At 50.0% G+C, this 23,489-nt stretch overlaps 1 protein-coding gene across 1 annotated transcript in view; it reads left to right on the forward strand.

Annotated features, from left to right (window-relative positions):
• The window catches only part of UBE2F (ubiquitin conjugating enzyme E2 F (putative)), a 45,724-nt gene extending 23,394 nt beyond the window's left edge, over nt 1-22,330 (forward strand). The window contains exons 5-10 of the mRNA XM_068964556.1: nt 6,109-6,176; nt 13,429-13,499; nt 15,280-15,337; nt 16,578-16,610; nt 19,600-19,662; nt 21,626-22,330. Of these exons, the coding sequence (XP_068820657.1) occupies nt 6,109-6,176; nt 13,429-13,499; nt 15,280-15,337; nt 16,578-16,610; nt 19,600-19,662; nt 21,626-21,676 (344 nt within the window). The 3' untranslated portion in view covers nt 21,677-22,330. The remainder of the gene's footprint in view (nt 1-6,108; nt 6,177-13,428; nt 13,500-15,279; nt 15,338-16,577; nt 16,611-19,599; nt 19,663-21,625) is intronic.
• The last annotated feature ends 1,159 nt before the right edge of the window (nt 22,331-23,489 follow it).

The raw sequence follows: 23,489 nt of genomic DNA on the forward strand, positions 1-23,489 counted from the left end.
CTGGAGTGTAGTTTACTCTCACTCGGTCAAGGTTTCAGACACACAGAATGTGTGCCCTCCTCCCTGGGTCTTTCTAGGTTGATTTTTAGCTTTCTGGGAACCATTGCAAGGAGAAGAATCTGAAGAGGAGGAGGCTTGTTTCCTGATGGTGTCTTTTCTTTCAAATAACCCTAGAAATACAGTGGCAGTTAATCTCCTCTCATATATAGTAGAAATGTGGTGTCAGCTCTCAAGACAACCAGTTACCTCCCTTAGCACCAGCTAACTTTTGTTAGGGAAACGTTCCCTGCTCTCCTCCTTGTCTTTGCTTAGATCCTGCTGAGCAGGGGATGTGTTATCTGGTATCCACTGTGCTCACAGATTGCTGCCCTCTGCCTCACACGTAAAACTCTGAGGCAGATTCTCTCTTGGGATGCTCAGATTTCCAGGAGTGAGTATGAATTTAAATGTCTGACATACTGTTTTAAAAGCCATTATTACCATAGTTAAACATATATTCTGATGGTTATTGTATATAAAATGTTTTTTAAGAGGACACGCTGTATAAATGTTAAGCTTTCTGGCATTGTAAAAATTGCTAGCACGCTTTCATTTTCCTGTACCACCTAACAGTGCCTTTCATGTAGCAGGCTTTATCGTTTTCAAAAATCGTGTTTAGTGAGACATAACTTTACAGACAGTAAATTCACCATTGTCAGGTGTAGCGTTCTCTGCATCATGACAAATACATAACAGTTGTATAACCACTGGCACAATTGAAATGCACGCAGAGTGTGTCCATCAGCTCAGAACTCGGGCCCCTTGTTAGTGAGCTTCCTCTCCCCACCCCCAGCCCCTGGCAATCTTTGATCTGATTTCTGCCCTGCTGTTTGTCTTTTCCAGAAAGTCACATAAATGGCCCCAACCAGGATGTGGCATTTCGCACATGGCTTCTTTCACTTACACATCCACGTTGTTGTCTGTAGTGTTAACTTCCACTGGCCATCGGTGACTTTGAAGGTGGAGGAAGGGGCCCTGGGCCAAGGAGCACAGGTGACTGCCTAAAGCTGGAGCATGAAAAATGGATTTTTCCTCAAGCCACCAAAAAGAGCTGCGGCCCTGCCATCTCTTAGCCGCTGGGACTGGTTTCAGACTTCTGACCTACAAAAGATAATAAGTTTTTATTGTTTAAGCTGCTGAGTTTATAATAATTTATTTACTAATCTATTACAGCAACAGTGCAAACAGCGGAGAAGGCACTGGCGCCCCACTCCAGTGCTCTTGCCTGGAAAATCCCGTGGATGGAGGAGCCTGGTGGGCTGCAGTCCATGGGGTCGCTAAGAGTCGGACACGACTGAGCGACTTCACTTTCACTTTTCACTTCCATGCATTGGAGAAGGAAATGGCACCCCACTCCAGTGTTCTCGCCTGGAGAATCCCAGGGACGGGGGAGCCTGGTGGGCTGCCGTCTATGGGGTCGCACAGAGTCGGACACGACTGAAGTGACTTAGCAGCAGCAAACACAGTGCTTTTTGTGTCCTAAGAAATCTTTGTCTAAGAAATGCAGGTTTCCCCTTTTTTTAAAGGTAGTTTTATAGCTTTGGGTGTTAAAGTTAGGTCCGTGAACGATTTTGAGTGAATTTTTGCATGTGGTGCAAGATGAGGCTCTAGTTTCTTTCCCTCCCCTCCTTACTCTTCCTGGAATGAATGGGGAAGTGTTCCTTTCTGTTTCCTGGAAGTTTTATGTTGAGTTACTATTAATTCTTTTTTAAATGATAGAATTCACCAGTAAAACCACTACGTCTACCATTTTGTTAATTTGTTTTTGTGGTAGGAATTTAACTATGAATATAATAGGTGTGAGTTACTTGGATTTCTTATTTTGGGGTGAGCTTTGGTGATTTGTATCCTTCAAAGAATTTGTTCATATCATCTGCATTTTGAATTTATTAATGTAAGGTTGCTCTTAATATCTTCTGACCCCTTTAAGTTCTATAGAGTCTGTGTTGATATACCTTCCTTAATTCCTGGTGTTGAAAATTTCTGTTTTCTTGATCCAGTTAGCTAGAGGTTATCAATTTTATTGGTCTCTGCAAGGAACCAGTGTTTGGTTTCATTGATTCTCTTCTAATATTTTTTAGTTTTCTGCTTATATGTCCTTTTTTCAGTTTAATTTGGTCTTCTTTTTCTATTTTTTAAGGTGGAAGTTTAGCCAGGTTAATAGTGAACTTCCACTTCCCCATTCAGACCTTTATTTTATAGTCACATTTACTTAACAGTGTATTTTGGGTTATAACAAATGTAATTATCTTTGTTTTAGATAATTATATTTTCTTAATATATTTATTGACATATTTACCACTTACAGCTTGCATTCCTTTTGTAGTTCTGAGTTCCCATCTGTTATTTTCCTTCTGCCTGAAGAACCTCCTTGATTTTTTTTTTTTTTTTTGGTAATGCAGATTTGCTGATGATGAATTCTTCCAGCTTTGCTGAATGTTGAATTCTTAAGTTGACAGTATCAGCATTTTAAGGCTGTCATTCCTCTGCCTTCTGACTTGCTCTTTTTCCTCTTGTAAGAAGTTAGTGGTGATTCTTTGTTTCACTTTCTGTGATATGCGTTGTCTCTTTGTCACAGTTTTTGACAGTTTTATGATGATGTGCTTTGATGTGATTTTTTTTCCTGTTTATCTCATTTGGGGTTTATTGATCTTACAGTTTTCATCAAATTTAGAAATAACTGACCAACATTTCTTTAAATATTTTATCCATAAGCCATTTGTGGGATTCCAGTTATGTATATGAATGGTAATATCTTGCCTGTATATACCCTCTACGCATGAACTGTGGGCCACACGGTTCTGTTTTACTTTTCTCTGTGTGCTTCACTGTGGATCTTCTCTATTTCCACCCAAAGTTTGCAGCGCCTGGCCCTTCACAGAGAGATTGCAGACCTCCTATCTACAGGCTCATCTTGGCAGGGATTGTATTTTTCCTTCGAGCTTAAAATTTGCATAGCATGTGATTCCAGTGTGCTGTAAAAATTGACATTTAAAGAGGGGAAAAGGTCTTGTGTTACTCTTTAAAATCTTTCCAGTGGAGTCTAAATACCATGGATATACCTACCATCATGTATTTAAAAAATAGATTGAACAAGCTCTACTTTAATCGTTGGGAGATGTTCATTGCTACTTTTTCTCCATGCACTCATATTTTTATTTCTCTTGTCTCACAGAATTTCGGGCTTCCTTGGTAGCTCAGACAGTAAAGAAACTGCCTGCAGTGCAGGAGGCCTGGGTTCAATCCCTGGGTTGGGAAGATCCCCTGGAGAAGGAAATGGCAACCCACTCCAGTATTCTGGCCTGGAGAATCCCCGTGGACAGAGGCGCCTGGCGGGCTGCAGTCAGAGGGGTCGCACAGAGTCCGATAGGACTGAGTGACTAAGCACATACACACAGAATTGTATCCTGAAGTAAAGGTTTTTCTGCCTATAAGAATTTTTACAGCCTCTCATTCTCTTTTGTAACTATTCAGTTATTTAAGAAGTTCTATAATGTAAGACCCTTGGGTGTTGAGCCTGATCTCGTGACTGACTGTTGCAGTTGTCTGTACCAGCTCCTAGATCCTGGTTTTCCTCCATTGCCACTACTGCCCTTCTTGTCCTGCCTTCTAACCCCCCTAAGCAGGGGGCCCCTCAGGGCTTCGTCCTGTCCTTGGTCCACCATAGTCAGGTCCCTGAGGACCTCGCCAGCTCATGAAGTCTGGATGCTTCCATGCACAGCTCCCAACCATGCTGCTGCAGCCCCAACTTCTCCCCAACGCTCCCATCAATGTCTCCACGAGGATGTGGACATGAAGTCTCAGATGGATCTCACATCCGACGTTAAGTCTCGCAGCTGTGCCCTCCACAGGCTGTCTGTCTCTGAGGCGGCAGCTCTGCCCTTTTCCGTCACACTCAGAGAGCCGGCACTTTGGTCCTTCCTTCCCTGCCCATCCTCCTCTGTCCACAGATCCTGGTAGTGTCCCTCTCACGGGACCTCTGCTTCAGCAGCTCTCGCCTGGTCTTAACCAGTATAGTCTCACCTGCACTGTTTCTGTGGTTCTGCCCCTCCTCTGCCCAAGGCCCCCCTGCAGCCTCACTCTGAGTAAAAGCCGGTGTGCTTAACAGTGGCCTGCGGGTGGGCCTGCTGCCTCTCCAGCCTCAGCTCCTCCTTCCTGCCTCGCCTTCTGGCCTCTGCCAAGTCCCTGGAATGCATCAAGCCCTCTCAGGGGTCTCACTTTGCTTTCCTTCCTCCTCCTCCTTTAAGCCTTCACTTTCAGGTCCTATTAAACTGCAGTTCCTCCCACCTCCTAGCCCCTTAGCTCTTTTTTCACTTTCTACTGTATGATTTACTTATTTACTTTGTCCCCCTTCCTCTGGAATATAAGCTTCACGAGGCCAGGAAGGTGTCTTACTGGTGTGTCAACCCTTGTCTAGAACAGTACCTGGCACATAGTAGGTGCTCCTCAAATGTTGTACAGTAAATAATGACTTTAATATGTTGCAAGCTTTGATGGTTATTACACCAAATAGCAGTTTATCTGAAATGCATCTGAGAATGACGAGGTTACTGTTGGCATTTTCCTCTGATTCAGTTAGGTGTTTGTGAACCAGTATCACTTAATGCTGGAAAGAAGGGCTCACTCAGTGTCCGTTTCCTTCCTTCCTTTTGTCTTTCTAGGTGTAGCCGCTGAAAACTTCGTGTGAATAAGTAGGCAGGCATGGAAGGCGTTTGTTGTCACTGTTGCTGTGTCACTGGGCTTCAGAGTCAGGAGCCAGAAATCATATAAGGGGTTTGATAAGTCATCTTTCAGCTGACGACCAGGTTGGGTTCCTTGTGTTGTGTTGATGGCAAAGAGTTGAAAGCCGGCTGGTTGGAAATGGCTTTACAGACCAGGTCACTGGGGTCCCTTTGTGTCATATTTTCTGAGGTTGCCCCAAAACCAGTTTCCTGACACCAGCTAGCTGACCGTTCATCATACCTGTCCTTCTTCAATGACATTTCATTTCATTATACATGAAATACTAGGAAGCACTGAGAAAATTGATAGTAATTTTATCATACCATTACAGTATTATCACACCCTTACAATATTAAACACGTGGGCCTTACAAAAGCTCATGAATGCAGGTTTAGCTCATTCAGTTTATCAGAAATACCCATCGATAGACAGAACCACTCTCTCAGGTGAGGCCTTGACTTTCTAAAAACTTGAAGATACGCATCTGACAGCCACCCCACGCCCACGTCCAGTCCCTAGTGGGGAGGTGCGGTGTGGGGCTGACCACCATGTGGGGGAGGGCGCCTCTCTGTGCTCCTTGGCACCCACTTTGCCTGCTGCTCCTCACAGGGGTGATACTTTCCTTTACAGCAGTCTTAGGATTGAAGTGACTAAATGAAATTTAACCATCCCTGCCATCAGGCTCCACAGTGTATTTGAATTCAAGACATTCCAGCGTGAACCGTGACATCTTATCTCTAGTGCTGTCCTGTGCCCTGAACAGAAGTGAGTGTGAGATGGAGAGAAGCACAAGCCCACGCTGGGCCTGGATTCAGGGTGCTCCGCTCTGGGCACGCATCACCCCTGGTGCAGCGCGCCCCAGGGAGAGGCTGGATGAGCAGCATGCCTTCTCTTTTGAGCAGGAGAAAGGTTGTGAAAGGGAGGTGGGAGAGGACACGGCCATCTGCCCGCCTGCCCCTTGGAAGTGACTTCTCATGGGGAGGCCAGCAGCAGACAGACGACCAAGAGCTGAGGCAGGACAGCAGCCTGTCATGAGGTGTGCCAGAGGCTTGAGGGGAGGCCCCGAGCACTGCGGTTAGGGCTGGGCTGCTCCAGGGACGGAGGAGGAGGGGAACCAGGCTCCCAGAAGATGCCTCCCCCTTCCCGAGGGCACTGCCCACCAGGAGGAGAGCGGGCCCACCCGTACCGTCAGCTCAGGGGTGAGCTTGCAGTAACAAAGGAGCCTGGCAGTCCTCTTTTTAAACACTTAATTCTCTGTATATGCCATATCCTAACATAGTGCTTGCCTTTTGTTTACTTTTTTTTTAATTTAAAGGATTTCTTTGTTTTGTTTTGTGTTTTTGATAGATGAGGGTTACTACCAGGGTGGAAAATTTCAGTTTGAAACTGAAGTTCCTGACGCATACAACATGGTGGTGAGTAGCCTGCTCTTGAGTCATTGTGCCCCCTTCGCGTGGCGGTTGGCTGTCACTGGGCCTGGCGGTCCCCTCCCCAGCATCGTGTCCACATGCGGCCCACCCGGTCCTGGGACTGAGCACAGAGTGGCTGGCACTTGTGCGGTTAATGCCCCTCACCAGCAGTATTTAGGGTTTTAGTAGAGAGGTTCATTTCTCAGTGCACATTTGCAAGTACTGTGTGCTGGGCAGTCTGTGCCGGGTGCAGCTCTGAGGCTGGAATTACTGTCCTGAGGCCACACGTTTACAGGGATCTGCCTGTGTATCTCATGCAAGTCTTGTTAAATTCTGACACTGGAGGAAAGAGCATTTTATTTAAAACTGTACGTTTGCTTATGGTATAACACCAAAATTTGAGAAGTGTATAAAACGTGTTTTAGATTTTTGGAAAAGGAAAACAACCCATGGTTTTAAACTATGAGTGTTTGTTTACACCCCTGTAAACATGTCGGATCCTTCAAGGACCCTCCAGTAGTAGCTGTGCCCGATGCAGTTACATTTTGTCTTTGCTTTTAGGAATGTGCTGACCAAGTAGGAAAGTGAGAGAAAGGGTAGAAAATTAATCATAAAGTGCTGAAAGTAGTAAGTAGCAGACAATGATAATCGGTCAATGATAGGAAACTGGAGAATTCAGAGAAGGAAGAGAGAAGGTCATATTTGGAAAGTGGTCAGGGCCAGTTAAGGGTCTGAGGAGAGCTAGAATTGGATCGGCTCGAGCACAACTGGGGCAGGGGTTCTGGGTAACGAGACCCGTCTCCTGCTGTGCTGACAGCTGAGGAAATGAGATCCGGCACCCTTTGTACAGGGTAGGTTGACCAGGTTGACTTGAGGAAAGAAGACTTGGGATCAGGAAATAGTGGAGAAGTGAGAAAACCCAGGTGTGAGTTTTGAGGGGCGTTTTCATTACAGCAGTGAGAAATCCGTGAGGGCTCCGAACAACCCCACACTCCCCTGAGGAGAGGGTGTGGGGCACCCGCCCAGGCTCTGCGCCTCCGGGTTGCCACGTGGCCAGCTCTACCGATTTTATAGATTTTGCATATTGATATGTCTATTTCCCACCATGTTTCTTCACACTCTCTAGGCCTGTTGAGCAGCAAAGAAAAGTCTGATGGTAAAATTCAGTCTCCTGTGAGTCTGAGGCTGAGGGAGCGGGCACCGCTCAGGCCCTTGCTCCCCTCAGCAGCAGCTCCCTCCGCTCTGACAAGTGGGGTTGTGCCCCTCCTGTGCTTCCTCTCCAGCCCCGACCCTGGCTGTCTAGCTCAGTGGCTCTAACACTTATCTATTTAAAGCCAAACTTTTCTGTATGGAAATTGATCTCTACTGGGCTACTATGTTCAAAGCCCTTTTGGAGGATGTGGAAGAGTTGGCAATCTAAGAAAAAGAAAAAGGAAATTTAAATGTTACACAAAGATAGGAAGATACGCCTTCCAGGCCTTTGTCGACCCACCCATCCAGCTGCCCACTGAGACTTTTCCTGTTGCCCTGGTCACTGACAGGGGAACCTGCACCTCCTCAGGCAAGAGCAGTGTGAGAACTTGCTTTACAGGCACATGTTTTGAATGTGGGGCTATTTTGATGGTTTCTGGAAACAACCAGACATGCAGTACTAAAAACTCCAGGCTCTGGCTTCCTGGACATGCGCCCTCTCTCTGAAGAGAGGTAAAGGTCGTAGGTTTGCGATACCGCGTTCAGAAAAGCAGGGAATTTCAGGGGAGGAAGATAGATCACAGGGTTTAGTGTAAGCTGGTGAACTTTCCAAACAAGCCTCGAGGAAGCTGAGAACTGCTGTTGGCGTGCGTCGGGCATCATTTGGTGGCAGAGTGTCTTCTTCCCAGTGTAAGGAGAGAGTAGAGAGGACAGGAAGGGAGGAACAGAGGTGTGTTTCCGGCTTCCACGTGTCAGGTGCTTCCACTCATTTTGCTTAGGTCACACTCTAGTCGTTTGGGTGACCTCAGTATTCCTGTGTATACCCATCAGGAAGTTAGGGCTCCGAAAGGAAAGGTAAGAACTTACCTAGCTGGCCTTGCTGGTCTCAGTGTCTCCATTGCCAAAGCCGATTCTTGTCAAGAGCTGCCCGCCTTGCTAACGTGTGCCCTTCCCAGCACATCTGGTGGCCACTTTGTAGTGAGAAGTGTTTGTCATAATCCCCTGTCCCTGTGACTTCTTTAAGAAATGAAGTCAGAAATGAAATAAGTAGTGAATAGAAAACCATTGAGCCTCAAAGATACATTCGCTCTAGTAACTGGTGGCTTATAAAGATCTCACATTTTTCTATTTTAGTTTCTGCCTCCTTTGGAAAATTTCTAAGTGACAGGGCTGGTCCTCTTTCATTGGGAACAAAACCTGTGTTCTCCAGCCAGGAAGTACTGAGAGGCCAGGCCGTTCGGGTGTATCCAGACCCCACCCTGCTGCCGGGAGGGCCTCTGCGTGTTCTGTCTGCCTCTCTGCAGGCAGGGGCCAGCCAGAGCCGTGAGCTCACTGCAGGGCGAAGAGGGCGGCCCTGTCCCCGGAGACGTGAGGTGGTGTGCTTCGTAGATGCAGAGGTGGCGGTGTTCCCCTTGTTAGTAGTTCACCTTTGTGCAGTTCTCACTGTCTCTCTTCACTGGACTGTCTGCTCCCCGAAGGAGGAGTCTGGGGGTGCGTTGATCTCACTATATTTCCACTGCTGGGCAGAGGTGGCCACACCAGGCATGTGGCTCACATTTGTTCAGTGGTTGGTACATTCTCGGCCCCCAAGAAATTTGTGGTGTGGAAAATAAACCAGCATTTGAAAATATAGAGATTCCAGGCATGTGGAGTAGCGATTCTGAGAGCAGACTCTAAGGAATTCACGTTTCACTGGAGTGAGGAGAGACAGCCGGTTTTCAGCAAGTCAGCCTAAAAGGGCTTTGTGGAGTTTTCTCCGAACTCATTTGCCTTTACATCACAGTTTATAGGACTTCTGTACCTTATAAAGACTTTTTTTCTTTAAAACCCCTTACGCTTACGGTTCCTGCAATCAAGGTCAGTTTTTAAGATTGTGAATGAAGCTTTTTTAATCAGTTAAGCATCAGTACATCATTATTTTAGAATAAACTTTTTTCAAAAGAAAACACCTATTTGGTATCCCCTCACCCCCTGCCCCCCCACCCCCCAGCTCTCTGCCCCAGCAGCTAAAATAGAGATTTTCCTTTGATTCTTTGTCCTTTGATCCCTGAACTTTATGTCACAGTCTCCAGCTGCTACGTAGTCTCTCTCAGCTCTAGAAGTTGGCTGAAAGGATGGAGTGACGTTTAACGACCTCCTAAAATGCTCTGGGTTCTGGGTCAGGCCTTGTGGGCTGGAGGTGAGAAGTCAGGAGGCCTTGAAGAGGCTCAGCCTCTGGACCCAGAAACGGTGACAAGCCAGGGTGGTGATGCGGCGATGGTGACGCCCCAGAGTGTGGGGATGCGCAGAGCAGGAGGAGGCCTGGGAGCAGAGAGCAGCTTGGCCACGGTCTCACACGCTGGGACCTCACGCGGCTCCCCTGGTGTGTCACCTGAGCTGTGGGAGGAAACCGCGTCCTGAGGCAGGAGGCAGGAATGTGGCTTTTCTCTCTTCCTGGAAGTGAGGTGATGTGATAGAACCACATCAGGCAGCATGATTGTGGGCAGCCCTAAAGGGGCCAGGAAGTGCGCTCCTGCCACGTTTCCAGGAGAGCAGGAGGCACCACCAGCAGCACCTGGAGGCCCACTGGCCCCTCTTCTTTTTAGGGTAGTTTATATACTCCATGGAAAATTGAGGAAAAAATCACTATGCAGAAATAGAATATTAGTCATCTGTTGTCTCTCTCCAGCATCAGAGATGATCGTCACTAACTTTCTGATGGATGTTACGCACGATATCTAACCACACATACAAGTGCCATCATGCTACATGTAGCTCGGCGACTTGGGGTTTCTAACATTACAGTGTAGTACAACGTGGGCTTCCCTGGTGGCTCGGCCGTGAAGCATCCACTTGCCAGTGCAAGAGATGCAGGTTCACTCCTTGGATAGTGAAGATCCTCTGGAGAAGGTAATGGCAACCCACTCCAGTATTGCTGCCTGTAAATCCCATGGACAGAGGACCCTGGTGGACTACAGTCCATGGGGTCGCAGAGTCACAGCAGCAGCAGCATAATACAATATATCATCAGATCATAAGAACGTATGTTCTCTTGTCAATTAGTATATAATTATATCATCCTTAGTAGGAGCACTTAATTGTGTGATGTATCATGGTTTTAAACTAATCCTTTATGGTTGATCACTGGGTGACCAATGGTTGATAATATGAGCCAAACTTTTGTAAAGGGCCAAACAGTAAATATTTTAGGCCTTGTGGACTATATATGATCTCTGTCATACACTCTTTAAAAAAAAACCAAAAACACCCTTTAAAAATATAAAGGCTGCACTTAGCTCACAGGCCACTTGGAATCAAGCTCGGGCTTGTTGGGTCCGAGGGTTGTAGTTTGCTGGCCCCTGGAATGAGCAGTGCTGTGACGCAGGTCCTGGGCAGCAGCACACACATGCCTGCTGCTTGCTGCCTTTGGATAAATTCTTAGAAGTGCAGTCACAGGTATTGAGTCGTTGATGCTGATTTTAAGGCTTTTTAATCAATATGATTCAGTTACCTTCCAGAGATCATCAGTGTGTGAAAATTGTTTTTCCTAAACCTTGACCAACATGGGATGTTTTCATTATTTTTTTCTTTTTGCTCTTTTGGAAAGAAATAAATAATATCTAAATGCAATTTGCATTTTCATTTCTTAAATAGGATGCTAAGTTTTTCTTCCTCCTTATTAACTGTGTATGTCTTTTATGGGCTATTGTTATGTGCTTGGTCCCCCTTTTTTTTTCTGTCATGTTTGTTTTTCTTATAAGCATTCCTGTATAGAAATTATATGAACTTTTTTCTTAATTTACTTAGCTGTGTCATAAACATTTTCGCGTTTTCATTTGTCTTTTTGTTGTTGTTCTGTAAAAGCTTGTGGCTTTTTGTTTCAAGGTGTAGCCAAATCTACTTTTCCTTCTTGAATTTTTCATGCTGTGGAATGCTTATAACAGGCCTTCGGACCCCGAGGTAGCTCGTCTGTGTTTGTTCTGGTACTCTTAGAGTTCTGTGTTGTTTATGTTATGTAAAGCTCCCTGCGAGCAGCTGACTGTACTTTTCTGAATAGCTAACCCCTGAAGCAGCCCTGTCACCACTGATTTGCAGTGTGGCCTTTGTCATGTGCAAACCCTGAGCTGTGTGACAGGATGGCTAGTGATGCCAGCCCCCGAGGTAGGAGCTGGAGCTGACTGCATCTTGTTGGTCTGGTTTTGGAGGTGGTAGGGGTCTGTGAGAATAGTTCACAGACTATTGAAAAGTGAAAAAGGGTGAAAAGTGTGTGTCAGAATCTGGTCCCCAGTTGTGGTGCAGAGATCTGCTCTCTCTCTGGGGCACTGCTGTCAAGAGGGCCGTCGACAGCCTCCAGCCGTGGAAGGTGTGAGGGGATGCGGGGAGAGGGCAGGTGCAGCCCCACACTTGGAGCTGCAGGGACACCAGGCAGGTGACAGTGCGTCGGGGCTTCAGAGGAGGGAGGGGCCTTCCATCCTTCCAGACGCTGAGCCAGTGGTGCTGTCCACCCTGCAGGCTGCTGAGCCCAGTAGATCCGCCACGTGCACAGTGCCAGCAGGGCTGACCTTCCTCTTGAGCCTGAAGGCCTTGCTGAGAGTGCAGGCTCTGCTAGTGTTCGCTCTGTCAGATGCATCCCTGTTTACCTGCAGAGAAGCAAGTTAGAGAATGTTCAGATTGATTTCAGCTCCTACTGATCCTAAATTTTGTAATCCTCAGATACCCGCCTCTACTTGGTTGGAGTAATCATTCAGGGGAATCTGTTGATGTCATGTTGCTTTGAAATCAGGAAGAAATTTTAATGAGGGTACTGAAAAAAAGTGTTTAAAAATGTTTGTTTTATACAGATTTGAAAGGTGACACTATTAAAGTACTAGAAAAAGTACAGAACATTTGGATGGTGATATATTCTCTAGATTTGGCCTCAAAGATAAAAATTTTCATTACAAAGATTTTGTATCTGTGAGATCACCTGTCTGGTGAGATTCTGAGAGTCGACTGTCATGCTCCTCAAACCAAGGTGACCTTGCAGTGGACTGGGCCTGGGGAAGGGGCTACCCACTGCAGGCAAGAGTGGGCGTGTGACCTTCCTGGAGGCGAGAGCGCTTGTCACTGAATCCGCAGCAGTGCTCTGGCCAGAACCCCCCGCCCAGTTCCTGGTCTTCATCCCAGTGAAGTATTTCATTCCGATGTGAGTGAGGATAGCATTGATTGAGCAGTTTTGTAGTAGAAGTGGGAAGAACCTCAGTGTTGGGTCACAGGGGACTGTGCCATGGAATGCATGGACGCCCAAAGGCATCTGAGATGACAAGAATAAATGTGAAAAAAATGTACAGCACGTTTCCCTGCTTCTGTAAAGAAAAGTGACTGTGCGTCACACACACCTGTGTGTATGGCCTCGAAAAGAGGCTCCAAAATGTGCATCATAGTCAATAGGAATTATTCTGGGTAGACTGCTATATCTTTGTCTACACACATATGAGTATCTTTCGTTTTTGTTTTTTTTTTAGATGAGTGTGATCGGTTTTAAAATAGAGTAAGACTAAGAGAACATTATCCAAACACGCTCCATCCTAAGTGATGTTGATGTGTCTCATTCCCACATGGTCTTTGTCAGTCTCTCTCCCTCTTTTAAGTGTTAAGTGGACCAGGACTTACGTCTAGACAAGGAAGATGACAGCAGCGTCTTCAGAAACATCCGCAAAGGGCGCCAGCGCTGCTGTGGGGAGCAGCACTTCGGCCGCTCAGCCACGTAGCGTGAGGGAGTCTAGGGGCTCCTGGCTCACGGCGGGGTCTGGGGGTGCAGAGCTCCTTCCCCAGGCCTCTGCGGCTGCTCCTTCACAGCCGGGGCACCGGGAGGGGCAGGGGGCAGAAGCCCAGCGGCCAGCACCATCTGCCATCAGCCCCGGAGTGTGGAGGGGTCCTGTGCGGGGACAGCAGCCCCTCCAGCAAGACCAGCGCTGCACGGTGTGCAGACACTGCTGCAGGGTCTGGGGCCGCTGCCTGACAAGCCAGGAGTGCGCGGTAAAACGGCGCTGGATGGGGGACGCAGAAGGCTCTGGAGCACCTGTGATCTCTTCCTTCTGTGTTGCAGCCTCCCAAAGTGAAATGCTTGACCAGGATCTGGCACCCCAACATCACCGAGACCGGTGAGATATGTCTCAGGTGAGTTCTGTCCCCTCCCGTCTCCTGTGCTCTGAGCGCTGCCCGAGGCTGGGCTTCCCAGGGGTCACCTCCCCCGAGAGGACATTCTGAGGCTGGGCCTGGAGTCAGGAGGCTTTGGAGCGGTCTCTCGGCTCCCCCATCCCTACCTGGCCTCTGCAATCCACCCAGGATGCCCCCTCTAACGACCTCTACCCCGTCCCCTCTTATTTTAATGAGGCACACTCCTGCCACATGGTTGATTTTAGATAAAAGGGGAAACTATGATTAATGGAATTCACAGTGGGAGAATAATGTGGATGGCAGGCTTCAGAAAACTGCCCCACTTATATTTAAATGTCCTCTTTTGTGGTTTTTCTTTTCTACTTTTTTTGGCTGCACGCACATGGCTTATGGGATCTTAGTTCTCTGGCCAGGATCAGTCCCAGGCCCTGGCAGTGAAAGTGCGGAGTCCTAACCACTAGACCGCCAGGCAGTTCTCTTAGCGTCCTCTTTACCAAAACAATGTGCGCAGGAGCACATGCCTGGAGCTTTTTATCCGTGGTGCCTGGGGCCCTGCCCTTCCAGGGCCAGATGGCCGGGAACCAGCCATTTCCTGCTTCTAGAGCTTGCTAACGTAGAGAACCAAAGAAGTCGTGTAGGGTGGGGGTGGAGGTGGTCTTCAAGTCAGTTTAGCCTGTGGGCTGTGTCTGTCTTGTGTCCCGCATGTTCTCTGGCAGGGCAGTGAGGCAGCTTGCAGGGCTCTGGATCTGGCTCCCTGGCCAAGTCCTGGCCCACCCCTGGCAGCCGTGTGACCCGGTGGTCCGGCCGCTCCGTCTGGAGCGGGTCTCCGGCGTGCTGTGTGCTCCCTTGCTGTGAGCTCATCCTCAGGCCCTGCCTCTGGGTCCTGTCCTCCCGCCCTCTTCTCCCCGCAGAGAGCATCGGCACCTGTGAAAGGCCGTGTGCAAACTCTAACCGTCCTCCCTGCAGGCATGAGGATACCCACTTTCACATCCACTTTGGCTTTTGATAGTGAAAAAGACATTTTATGAGTGTATTTTTTAAAAAAGACATCTTACCTTTTAACTATCTGCCCTTTAAGTATCGAAACTTCAGAAATCTGTGATCTTCAGTTTCAGATCCTAAGTGTCTTGTCTCCCCTCCTCCACTCAGAGTGGGTCCAGAGAGGGCATTTCTCTGGTCACTTCTGCCATCTTCTGAGAAATCAGGTTATTAACAAAATATAATAGGAATTTAACAGATGGTCACCTGCTACAAAAGCTAGAACCATGAAGGAAATAGTTGATAGATTTAGCCACGTTAAAATTAAAAACACACAATTTGAAAGAGAAAGTATCGGCACAATTGCACCCCTTGTATGTAAACAGTCCTTGCAATTGATACGAAAAAGATGGGCCCCCTCACTGGAAAAATGAGCTTTGGCTCCAAGTAGGGGATTCAGAGGAGGAGGCACACAGTGGGCAGAACGCGTCTGGGGCTGCTTGGTCTCCGTGGCGATGGGAGACGAGCACCTGGAAGCAAGGGGAGGCTGCTCGCCACTTCTCAGGCTGGCAGGGAGCAAAGCGTGTGTGTGTGTGTGGACAGGCTCCTGTTCCACTGGAGGGTACGTGTATCTGTACACCTTTCCCTGGTCCTTCAGCCATACGGAGACTGCAAACCACAGAGGAAAGAAGGGCCTGGCAGACAGGAGCCGCTCTATGCCACTTCGCCCAGCTGTGCACCTGCGGCTGGTGGGCCTGTTGGCCACACCTCACTCACCGCTCCGCTTTTCCGTCTGTTTCAGCTTACTGAGAGAACACTCGATCGACGGCACCGGCTGGGCCCCAACAAGGACACTGAAGGTGAAGTGCGGACCTCTGCCCGGGGCCTCCCCGTCTGGGAGGAGCCTCCCGGGAGGACAGCAGTGTGCACGCTGTCCCGTCCACATGGCTGGCCACCCTCCCCACTCCCGCTGCCCTCACTGCCTGCCGGCCCTCCCGGGGCTCCCCTGCCCCGGTTCCCTGAGCGGGTTGGAGGGGCGTCAGGCCCTCTCTGCCCTTTGCCACGGGCGCTGCAGTGCTTCACTGTCCTGCTCATCTTGCTGTTCCCCAGGCTTGCACAGTGGTCTCCCCTAACTCAGTGCAGACTTGCTAGCAGTGGGCGGGGACAGAGGAGGGGTGGCGGACGTGGCCAGGTGTGCTGGAGGGGGCGCCTCTCTGGGGTGGGGGGTGATCGGGGAGCCATAGGGACTCAGGAAGTGGCCCCAGGTGTTTTGCCAGCGTGGCTCAAGTGGGCTTCGGGGGGTGTGTCCTGGCACCCACGTGGCGCCATGGGCTGTGCATCATCTCCGAGCTCTCCCATGCTGCTGCCTCCGGGCCCCCTGACTTTCTTCGCTGACCCTTAGCAGCAGCATCCCAGCTTTTGGCCAGTGTTCAGTGAGTGGCAAGCAGCTCCCTGACTTCCACCATCTTCTTTGAGTAGTGAAGTGGCTCCACGGTGTCACAGCCCCTGCCTGTCTGCCGTGGGGTCGGTCCTGCCCAGAGGAGCACTCGGCTCAGACTGGGTCTGGGGGCAGTGGTGTTCCCAGCCTGCCTTTGGCTTCAGCGCAGAGATGTGGCCTTCTGAGCGAGGCCGTTTTCATGGTGACCGTCCCCCTCCTCTTAACCTGAAGGGCCGCGGGCAGCACATCGGCCTGTCTGAGGCTCTGGGCTGCCTGTCGTAGTGCACACGCTGTCTCCCTGCCTCTCTCTCCTGTAACATTTTCACACACGGCACTTTGGCTCAGTGAGGTATGGACAATAAAGGCCGTCTTCCCTGGAACCGCTCAGAGGCCTCAGTCTGTGCTGAGGCCAGAAGACGCGGGCAGCGGCTGGTCGTGGAGCTGCGGCATTGGCTGCTGCCCCTGGTGGCGAGGGGGGCCTGAGAGGACTGGACCTGTGTGCAGGCTCCGTTTCCCCGTGGTTCTTTGCTGATTAACTCTCTAGGCCCTGCCTTTTAAAACAACTTTGAAAAATCTAACCTTCATAATATGCTGACTTACTGGTTCATCTCTTGGAGACCACCCTTACCTGAAACTTGTTTTTTTCTTTCTTCTCATTTCAGGATGTTGTTTGGGGATTAAACTCTTTGTTTACTGTAAGTATGTTGACCAAAATTTCAAATTTAAAAAAATTTTTCTGTCTGCCGGTTTTAAAGATAGGCTTAAGGATAACACAAGGGAATTACTAAACCCCTCTCTTCTTTGGCACTTTTGTGAGTCAGAACAACAGTGAGTTAAGAACTGAGGGTGCTTTGGAGTGACCCATGGGGAGGTCAGGGAACAGGTGGGGAGAGAGCAGAGGGAGGGGAGAGGAGAGTGTCCCCACTGCCTCGGGGGCACCACAAGCCAGCTCCGTTCCCTGTGGTCTCCTCCATTGGGTTAGGCTCCCCCGGGGGCCTGGCCGCCCCACACTCCACTCTGCTTCACTCCAGGTGCCCTGGCTTGGATGAAGGAGCATGTAATCACCAACCTTTAGGCTTTTCACAGTTAGCTGTTCCTTTGAGTTTTGACTTTTTGATCATCATTTCAGTTCAGTCGCTCAGTCGTGTCCGACTCTTTGCAACCCCATGGACCACAGCACACCAGGCTTCCCTGTCCATTACCAACTCTTGGAGCTTGCTCAAACTCATGTCCATCGAGTCAGTGATGCCATCCAACCATCTTATCCTCTGTCGTCCCCTTCTCCTCCTGCCTTCAATCTTTCCCAGCATTACGGTCTTTTCCAGTGAGTCAGTTCTTCACGTCAGGTGGCCAAAGGATTGGAGTTTCAGCTTCAGCATCAGTCCTTCCAATGAATATTCAGGACTGATTTTCTTTAGGATGGACTGGTTGGATCTCCTTGCAGTCCAAGGGACTCTCAAGAGGCTTCTCCAACACCACAGTGCAAAAGCATCAATTCTTTGGTGCTCAGCTTTCTTTATAGTCCAACTCTCACATCCATACATGACTACTGGAAAAACCATAGCTTTGAGTAGACAGATCTTTGTTGGCAAAGTAGTGTCTCTGCTTTTTAGAACACTCTCTAGATTCATCATAGTTTTCTTCCAAGGAATAAGCGTCTTTTAATTTCATGGCTGCAGTCACCATCTGCAGTGATTCTGGAACCCCAAAAATAAAGTCTGTCACTGTTTCCATTGTTTCCCCATCTATTTGCCATGAAGTGATGGGACTGGATGTCATGATCCTAGTTTTCTGAATGTTGAGCTTTAAGCCAACTTTTCACTCCCCTCTTTCACCTTCATCAAGAGGCTCTTTGGGCTTCCCTGGTGGCTCAGAGGTTAAAGCGTCTGCCTGCAATGTGGGTGACCTGGGTTCGATCCCTGGGTCGGGAAGATCCCCTGGAGGAGGAAATGGCAACCCACTCTAGTATTCTTGCCTGGAGAATTCCATGGGCAGAGGAGCCTGGTGGGATACAGTCCACAGGGTCGCAAAGAGTCGGACACGACTGAGCGACTTCACTTCACTTCCTGCCATAAGGTTATCATCTGCATATCTGAGATTATTGATGTTTCTCCCAGCAACCTTGATTCCAGCTTGTGCTTCATCCAGCCCGGCATTTCACATGATGTACTCTGCTGCTGCTGCTGCTGCTAAGTCACGTCAGTCGTGTCTGACTCTGTGTGACCCCATAGACGGCAGCCCACCAGGCTCCCCCGTCCCTGGGATTCTCCAGGCAAGAACACTGGAGTGGGTTGCCATTTCCTTCTCCAATGCATGAAAGCGAAGTTGCTCAGTTGTGTTCGACTCTTCGAGACCCCATGGACTGCAGCCTACCAGGCTCCTCCGTCCATGGGATTTTCCAGGCAAGAGTACTGGAGTGGGTCGCCAGTGCCTTCTCCGATGTACTCTGCATATAAGTTAAATATATTTGATCATAAAGGAGCTTTAAAAGAAATAAATTTCAAAGACCTGTCCTTGGGCAAGAAAAAGCTGTGCTACTTTGAGTAAAACCTCAGGTCCCTCCAGGAAAATAAGCCCATCCTGGACAGCCCACAAGACAGTCCCCTGCGTCCTTGCCCTGTCATCTTGAGCAAAGAAAACACCCAGAGCCTCACAAGAGACTCTTCCATGCCTCATATGTTCACCATACAGTCGAGAAGACGATGAGTTCTCTGTGTTCGGTATAGTCTTCTGTTACACGTGCTTCATACTTTTGCCTGTTTCCGGGACTTGGAATCTAATTTCCCAGCTGTGAATGATCATAGAGTTACAGGCTTTCCTTGCTCTATTTGTGACATATTGGTCACAGCCATGTTTATTTCCAAATCAGGAATACAGTCCCCAGGTTAAACATTTCTGCTGAGGAGAAATACAGTTTCTTTACAATGATCCATTGATGGCTTTGTAAAGCAGTGACTTATCATAAGGACAAATCTTTCTACCCTGGTCTTTCAGAAGAGGAGTAGATAGTATGAAGATGAGATGTGGCCCCCGATCTGAGACCTGTGCTTATTATTCTTGGTGGAAAGGCGGGTGGTGGAAGGACGGGAGGAGGGGAGCTCTCCCAGGGCTTTTCTGAGGTGGGAAGGTGCTTCCTCCCCAGGCCAGGGAACGCTGACCTAACGGCACTGTCCTCCGTCCAGTTGGGGTCCAGACATCATTCCTCCTGGGCTGTGAGTACAGTGCTTGTGGAGATGAGTTAAAAGATGAAGGGGAACCCAGGCAAGACCAGAATGAAAGCATAGCAGGCACAGTTGTTAATCACAAAATCAAGGGGAAAGTGAGTTTCTAAGAAAAAACAACTTTTATTTATAAATGCTCATATTGAGAGTGGTTTGTCCTTCCCCAATTATAAGAAATAGCATTAGAAATTAAGGTGATTGCTATTTCCTCACCAAACTCTGGAAAGTCATCTGCACACATTCCACCCTTCTCTCAGTCAACCATGAATCACCATTTTGGAAAAAATGTCTCACGTTCAATGCTTCTGCATCAAAAGAACTTTATTTCTCGGCAGTTTTCTCAACTCTCTGGGTCACTCTAACATTTGCTGATTAAATTTCTGTTGCCTGTTTCATAAAATGAAGAACGGTAACAGCAGAAAAACAGGTTCTTTCCACTGTTTACTCTGACTCTCTTTTTAAGGACCTGTTGAATTTTGATGACCCACTGAATATTGAAGCTGCGGAACATCATTTGCGAGACAAGGTAAGCTATTCACAGAAGATTCTAGGCTGATGTGTTTGGTGAAAATATAATTGTGTGTGCGAGCGTACGCTCAGTTGTATCTGACTCTTTGTGACCCGATGGACTGTAGCTCTCCAGGCTCCTCTGTCCATGGGGTTCTCCAGGAAAGAATACTGCATGGGTTGCCGTTTCCTTCTCCAGGGGATATTCTCGACCCAGAGATCAAACCTGAATCTCCTGCATTGGCAGGCGGATTCTTTACCTGGTGCCACCTGGGAAGCCTAAAAAGAGAATTAACTGCCCCTTGAGTAGATAAGGATGAAATTGAGAATGGTGGAACGCAGGATTGGAGCTTAAAGCATTTATAATTGATGTGTTATAATCAATGTGCCTGGTCTCAGGAAACTGTTTGATCCTAGGTCAGACAGGGGTGTTCCTATAAGGTGTGATTTCCTAGCAGAGTTCAGTGAGTGAGTGACAACAGGCAACTCCTGCTTCACCCCGTGACAGTGTAGGAATGCAGGCAGGAGGATGGAGGCGGCCCCCAGCCCTCACACTGCAGGCTCTGTCCCGCCTGCCCCAAGACCCATTCTTTCTGCCCACAGCTCCACGCGGGAGGGGCTCACCTTGTCCCTCATTTGCTGTGAGGAAGCAAGGCCAAAAAGAAGGGAGAAGACCCGCCAGGAGGGGGGCAGAGCTCGGGACTTAAGCCCGGAGTTCCTGGCCTTCTCCAGCGGCCTCAGACAGAGGAGCAAGGGGGGCTGCAGGGCCTGTTGGGGAGGACTGCTCATCTGGAGGGGCGTGGAGACCAGAAGGGCCTCGGGCTCAGCCGGGGCACCTATGCTCCCGCGGTCACACTGAGGGCGGGGCTGCCGGTGGGATCATCACTCCACCCCGGGAGCAGATGGTACTGTTGGCTTCAGGGCGCTGTGGACGTGGATCTTGTGAGTTTTGCTGAAGGCGGCCAGGGCTCCCGTCCTGCCCGTGTCGGCTGTGGGCTGGTGAGGGGCTCCATGCGCAGCCCTGGGCCAGCTGGTGCCGCTCACAGATCTCCCCTTGCTCAGCCCAGAGCCCGCCCCCACCTGCAGAGTGAATTCACGGCCTCCCTAGGGGCCCCTGCGGAGGCCTCCTGGTCACCAGTAGAGGGCGCTCGTCAGGCCCCGGGCTGTGTGTGTCCCTGGAGGCGGGTGAAGGGGGGCACCCTGTGGGCAGCAGTGCGGGGAGGGGGGCGGCTGGGAACCCACCTTGAGCTCACACGCTGCCCCAGCAAACACGGGCAGGCCTTCTGAGGTGAACGAGCTCCAAGTACTCTTGTGGCTCAGTCCCAAGGGCCCATCCCAGTCCTGCAAGACCAGGGAATTCTGCTCCTAACCTTAGAAAAGACCTAGGGACACACTTCGGGCGTTGGCTCAGATGGGAGGTGGCTTTCCTGCTCCTGATGGCCTGGGAGGGGCCTGCATCCATACGGCCTTCTTACACCTGAGGGATCAGCCAGGCGCCAGGTAGCTTTTGCTTGTTGCCCAAGGAGGCGACTCTGTTCAAGGCCCCCTCTTCTCTCGGGCAGGGTGGGCACCCTGATGGCCCGCCGCACCTGGATGGTAGGTAGGAGGGCCCTTGAAAGGCGGATCTGGACACAGGGCCTTCCCGAGAGCAGCAGCCGGAACCCGTTTGCGGTCCAGAGCGCTGGCCTGACCCACGTGGGGACCTTGACCGCACTGGGCATCTTTCCCGTCTGCAGAACGAAGGGTCTTCAGTTCCCTTACACCCAGAGCGTGTTGGCATCCCCACCCCGGCACCCCGAGTGGCAGGGAGGCGGCACTCTGCCCGCGGGTCTCTGCGCATCCTGCCCCTTGGTTACCGGGGGATGAGGCTGGGCCCTCCACACACTCCCCAGAGCTCACGGGGGCCCTTGGCTCGGGGGTGCCTCACTTGTCCCCAGAGAGTCGCTCCCCCATGACTCACGGCCCTGATTCCGACCCCGCAGGAGGACTTCCGGAATAAAGTGGAGGACTACATTAAGCGCTATGCCAGATGATACGGGGAGAGGACTGCAGGGCCGCGGACTGTGCGTGAGAAGATGGGCTCCACCCGACACCAGAGGAGCCTCTCCCCGATCTTCAGCTCCCCTCAGTCCCGCCGGCTCCTCCGAGTCCTGTGACCGTGTTGTCCTGAGGAAGAACCTCTTCACGACCGCCCATTGTAGCCGGAGAGTTCCACATAAATACAGCCAGAAAATGTGTCTGGGGTTCTAAAGAGTTGTCTGCTTACCTTAACATGTTTACTTTTTTGAAACTGTACTGTATAGGCTGTTGATGAGAATGAACTCAGCGTCGAGGCTAGAGCTGCTTCTCCCCTCCCCCGTCAGTCCCGCGCAGGTGATGCTGATGCTCAGTGTAGCCCGCAGATTGGCCGTCAGAAACCCGCTACAAACTGTGATTGGTGCGAAGTCTCTTAGCTCCTCCCACGAATGTCGGCCCTGCCTAGGTGTCGTGAAGCTTCCCAGAATGCAGAGTCATTCACTGTAGATCTCTTACTGAAATGTGTATTTTATTTAATGTAAGTATATTTTGGAACAGATTTGTAATTTGTACAATTTAATGCTTTAATTATTTTTTTCTATTCTCATTTAGTTTGTATCTTCATTGTATAGAGCAGACAGATGTTGGGTCAAGCAACTATGGAGAAATACAAAGAAAATATGAAAGGCACAGTATTCATTGTGTCCAAATACACCAAGAATCTGGGTTTAAAAAAATCAGCTCGTTTCCAGGTCCAGATGGGGCAAAGAAGCTTCGGGATCCTTTGCAGCTAGATCTGGAAGATTTAAAAGAAAAGCAAGGTCGTGTGCTGCCCAGAGGACCCCGGCTGCAGCCCGGCCCACCCAGGGGCTAAGGTGCTCCTGCGTGGTGACACGCCTGTGAGCCAGTGTGCAGGGAGCCTTACGTTCTGGGACCTGGAGGGAGACCTCGGGCAGCAGCCTGAGGCCCTGACACTGCACCTGTGGCCCTCTGAGGTATTGGCAAGATTTGGGGGTATTCCCATGCTCCCAGGCCCCTGGGTCTCCAGAGTGGTTCTCCTAAGCCTTGGCGAACCAGGAGTCAGAGGCGGCACACTTCGAAGTAAGAACAGGGAAGAGAGGTGAGTGGGTTTACTGCAGTGTTAGACATCGGAACCACTGGAATCGAATAGTTTCCTCTGCTGCTTGCCGGACACGCTCAGGTTTAACTGACAGCCTCCTCAGGCCTCTGGACTGCCCCGTCTGCCATCTGCCCAGGTTTAGCTGACAGCCTCCTCAGGCCTCTGGACTGCCCCGTCTGCCATCTGCCCAGGTTTAGCTGACAGCCTCCTCAGGCCTCTGGACTGCCCCGTCTGTCATCTGCCCAGGTTTAGCTGACAGCCTCCTCAGGCCTCGGGACTGCCCCGTCTGCCATCTGCCCAGGTTTAGCTGACAGCCTCCTCAGGCCTCTGGACTGCCCCGTCTGCCATCTGCCCAGGTTTAGCTGACAGCCTCCTCAGGCCTCTGGACTGCCCCGTCTGCCATCTGCCCAGGTTTAGCTGACAGCCTCCTCAGGCCTCTGGACTGCCCCGTCTGCCATCTGCCTGGTCTGGTTGGTTCCTCTTAGCTTATAGCATTATCTCTGATTATGGGGTCAGTCTGTCCAGGAAGGAATTGGGGCCACACTTCCCACTGGCCATTAGGAACCCTGCCTGTTAGACGGGAGGGTGACCCAGCTACTGGGCCACTGTGTCTGGTGCACGGAGCAGGGCGTTGGGTGGGGGGGGCGGAGTGGCATCTTTGACCAGGCCTGTCAGGACAAGCGTCCTGGGAGAGGGACCCCAGTCACATA

The sequence above is a fragment of the Capricornis sumatraensis genome, chromosome 2, assembly GCF_032405125.1.
Source record: "Capricornis sumatraensis isolate serow.1 chromosome 2, serow.2, whole genome shotgun sequence".
NCBI classification, from domain to species: domain Eukaryota; kingdom Metazoa; phylum Chordata; class Mammalia; order Artiodactyla; family Bovidae; genus Capricornis; species Capricornis sumatraensis.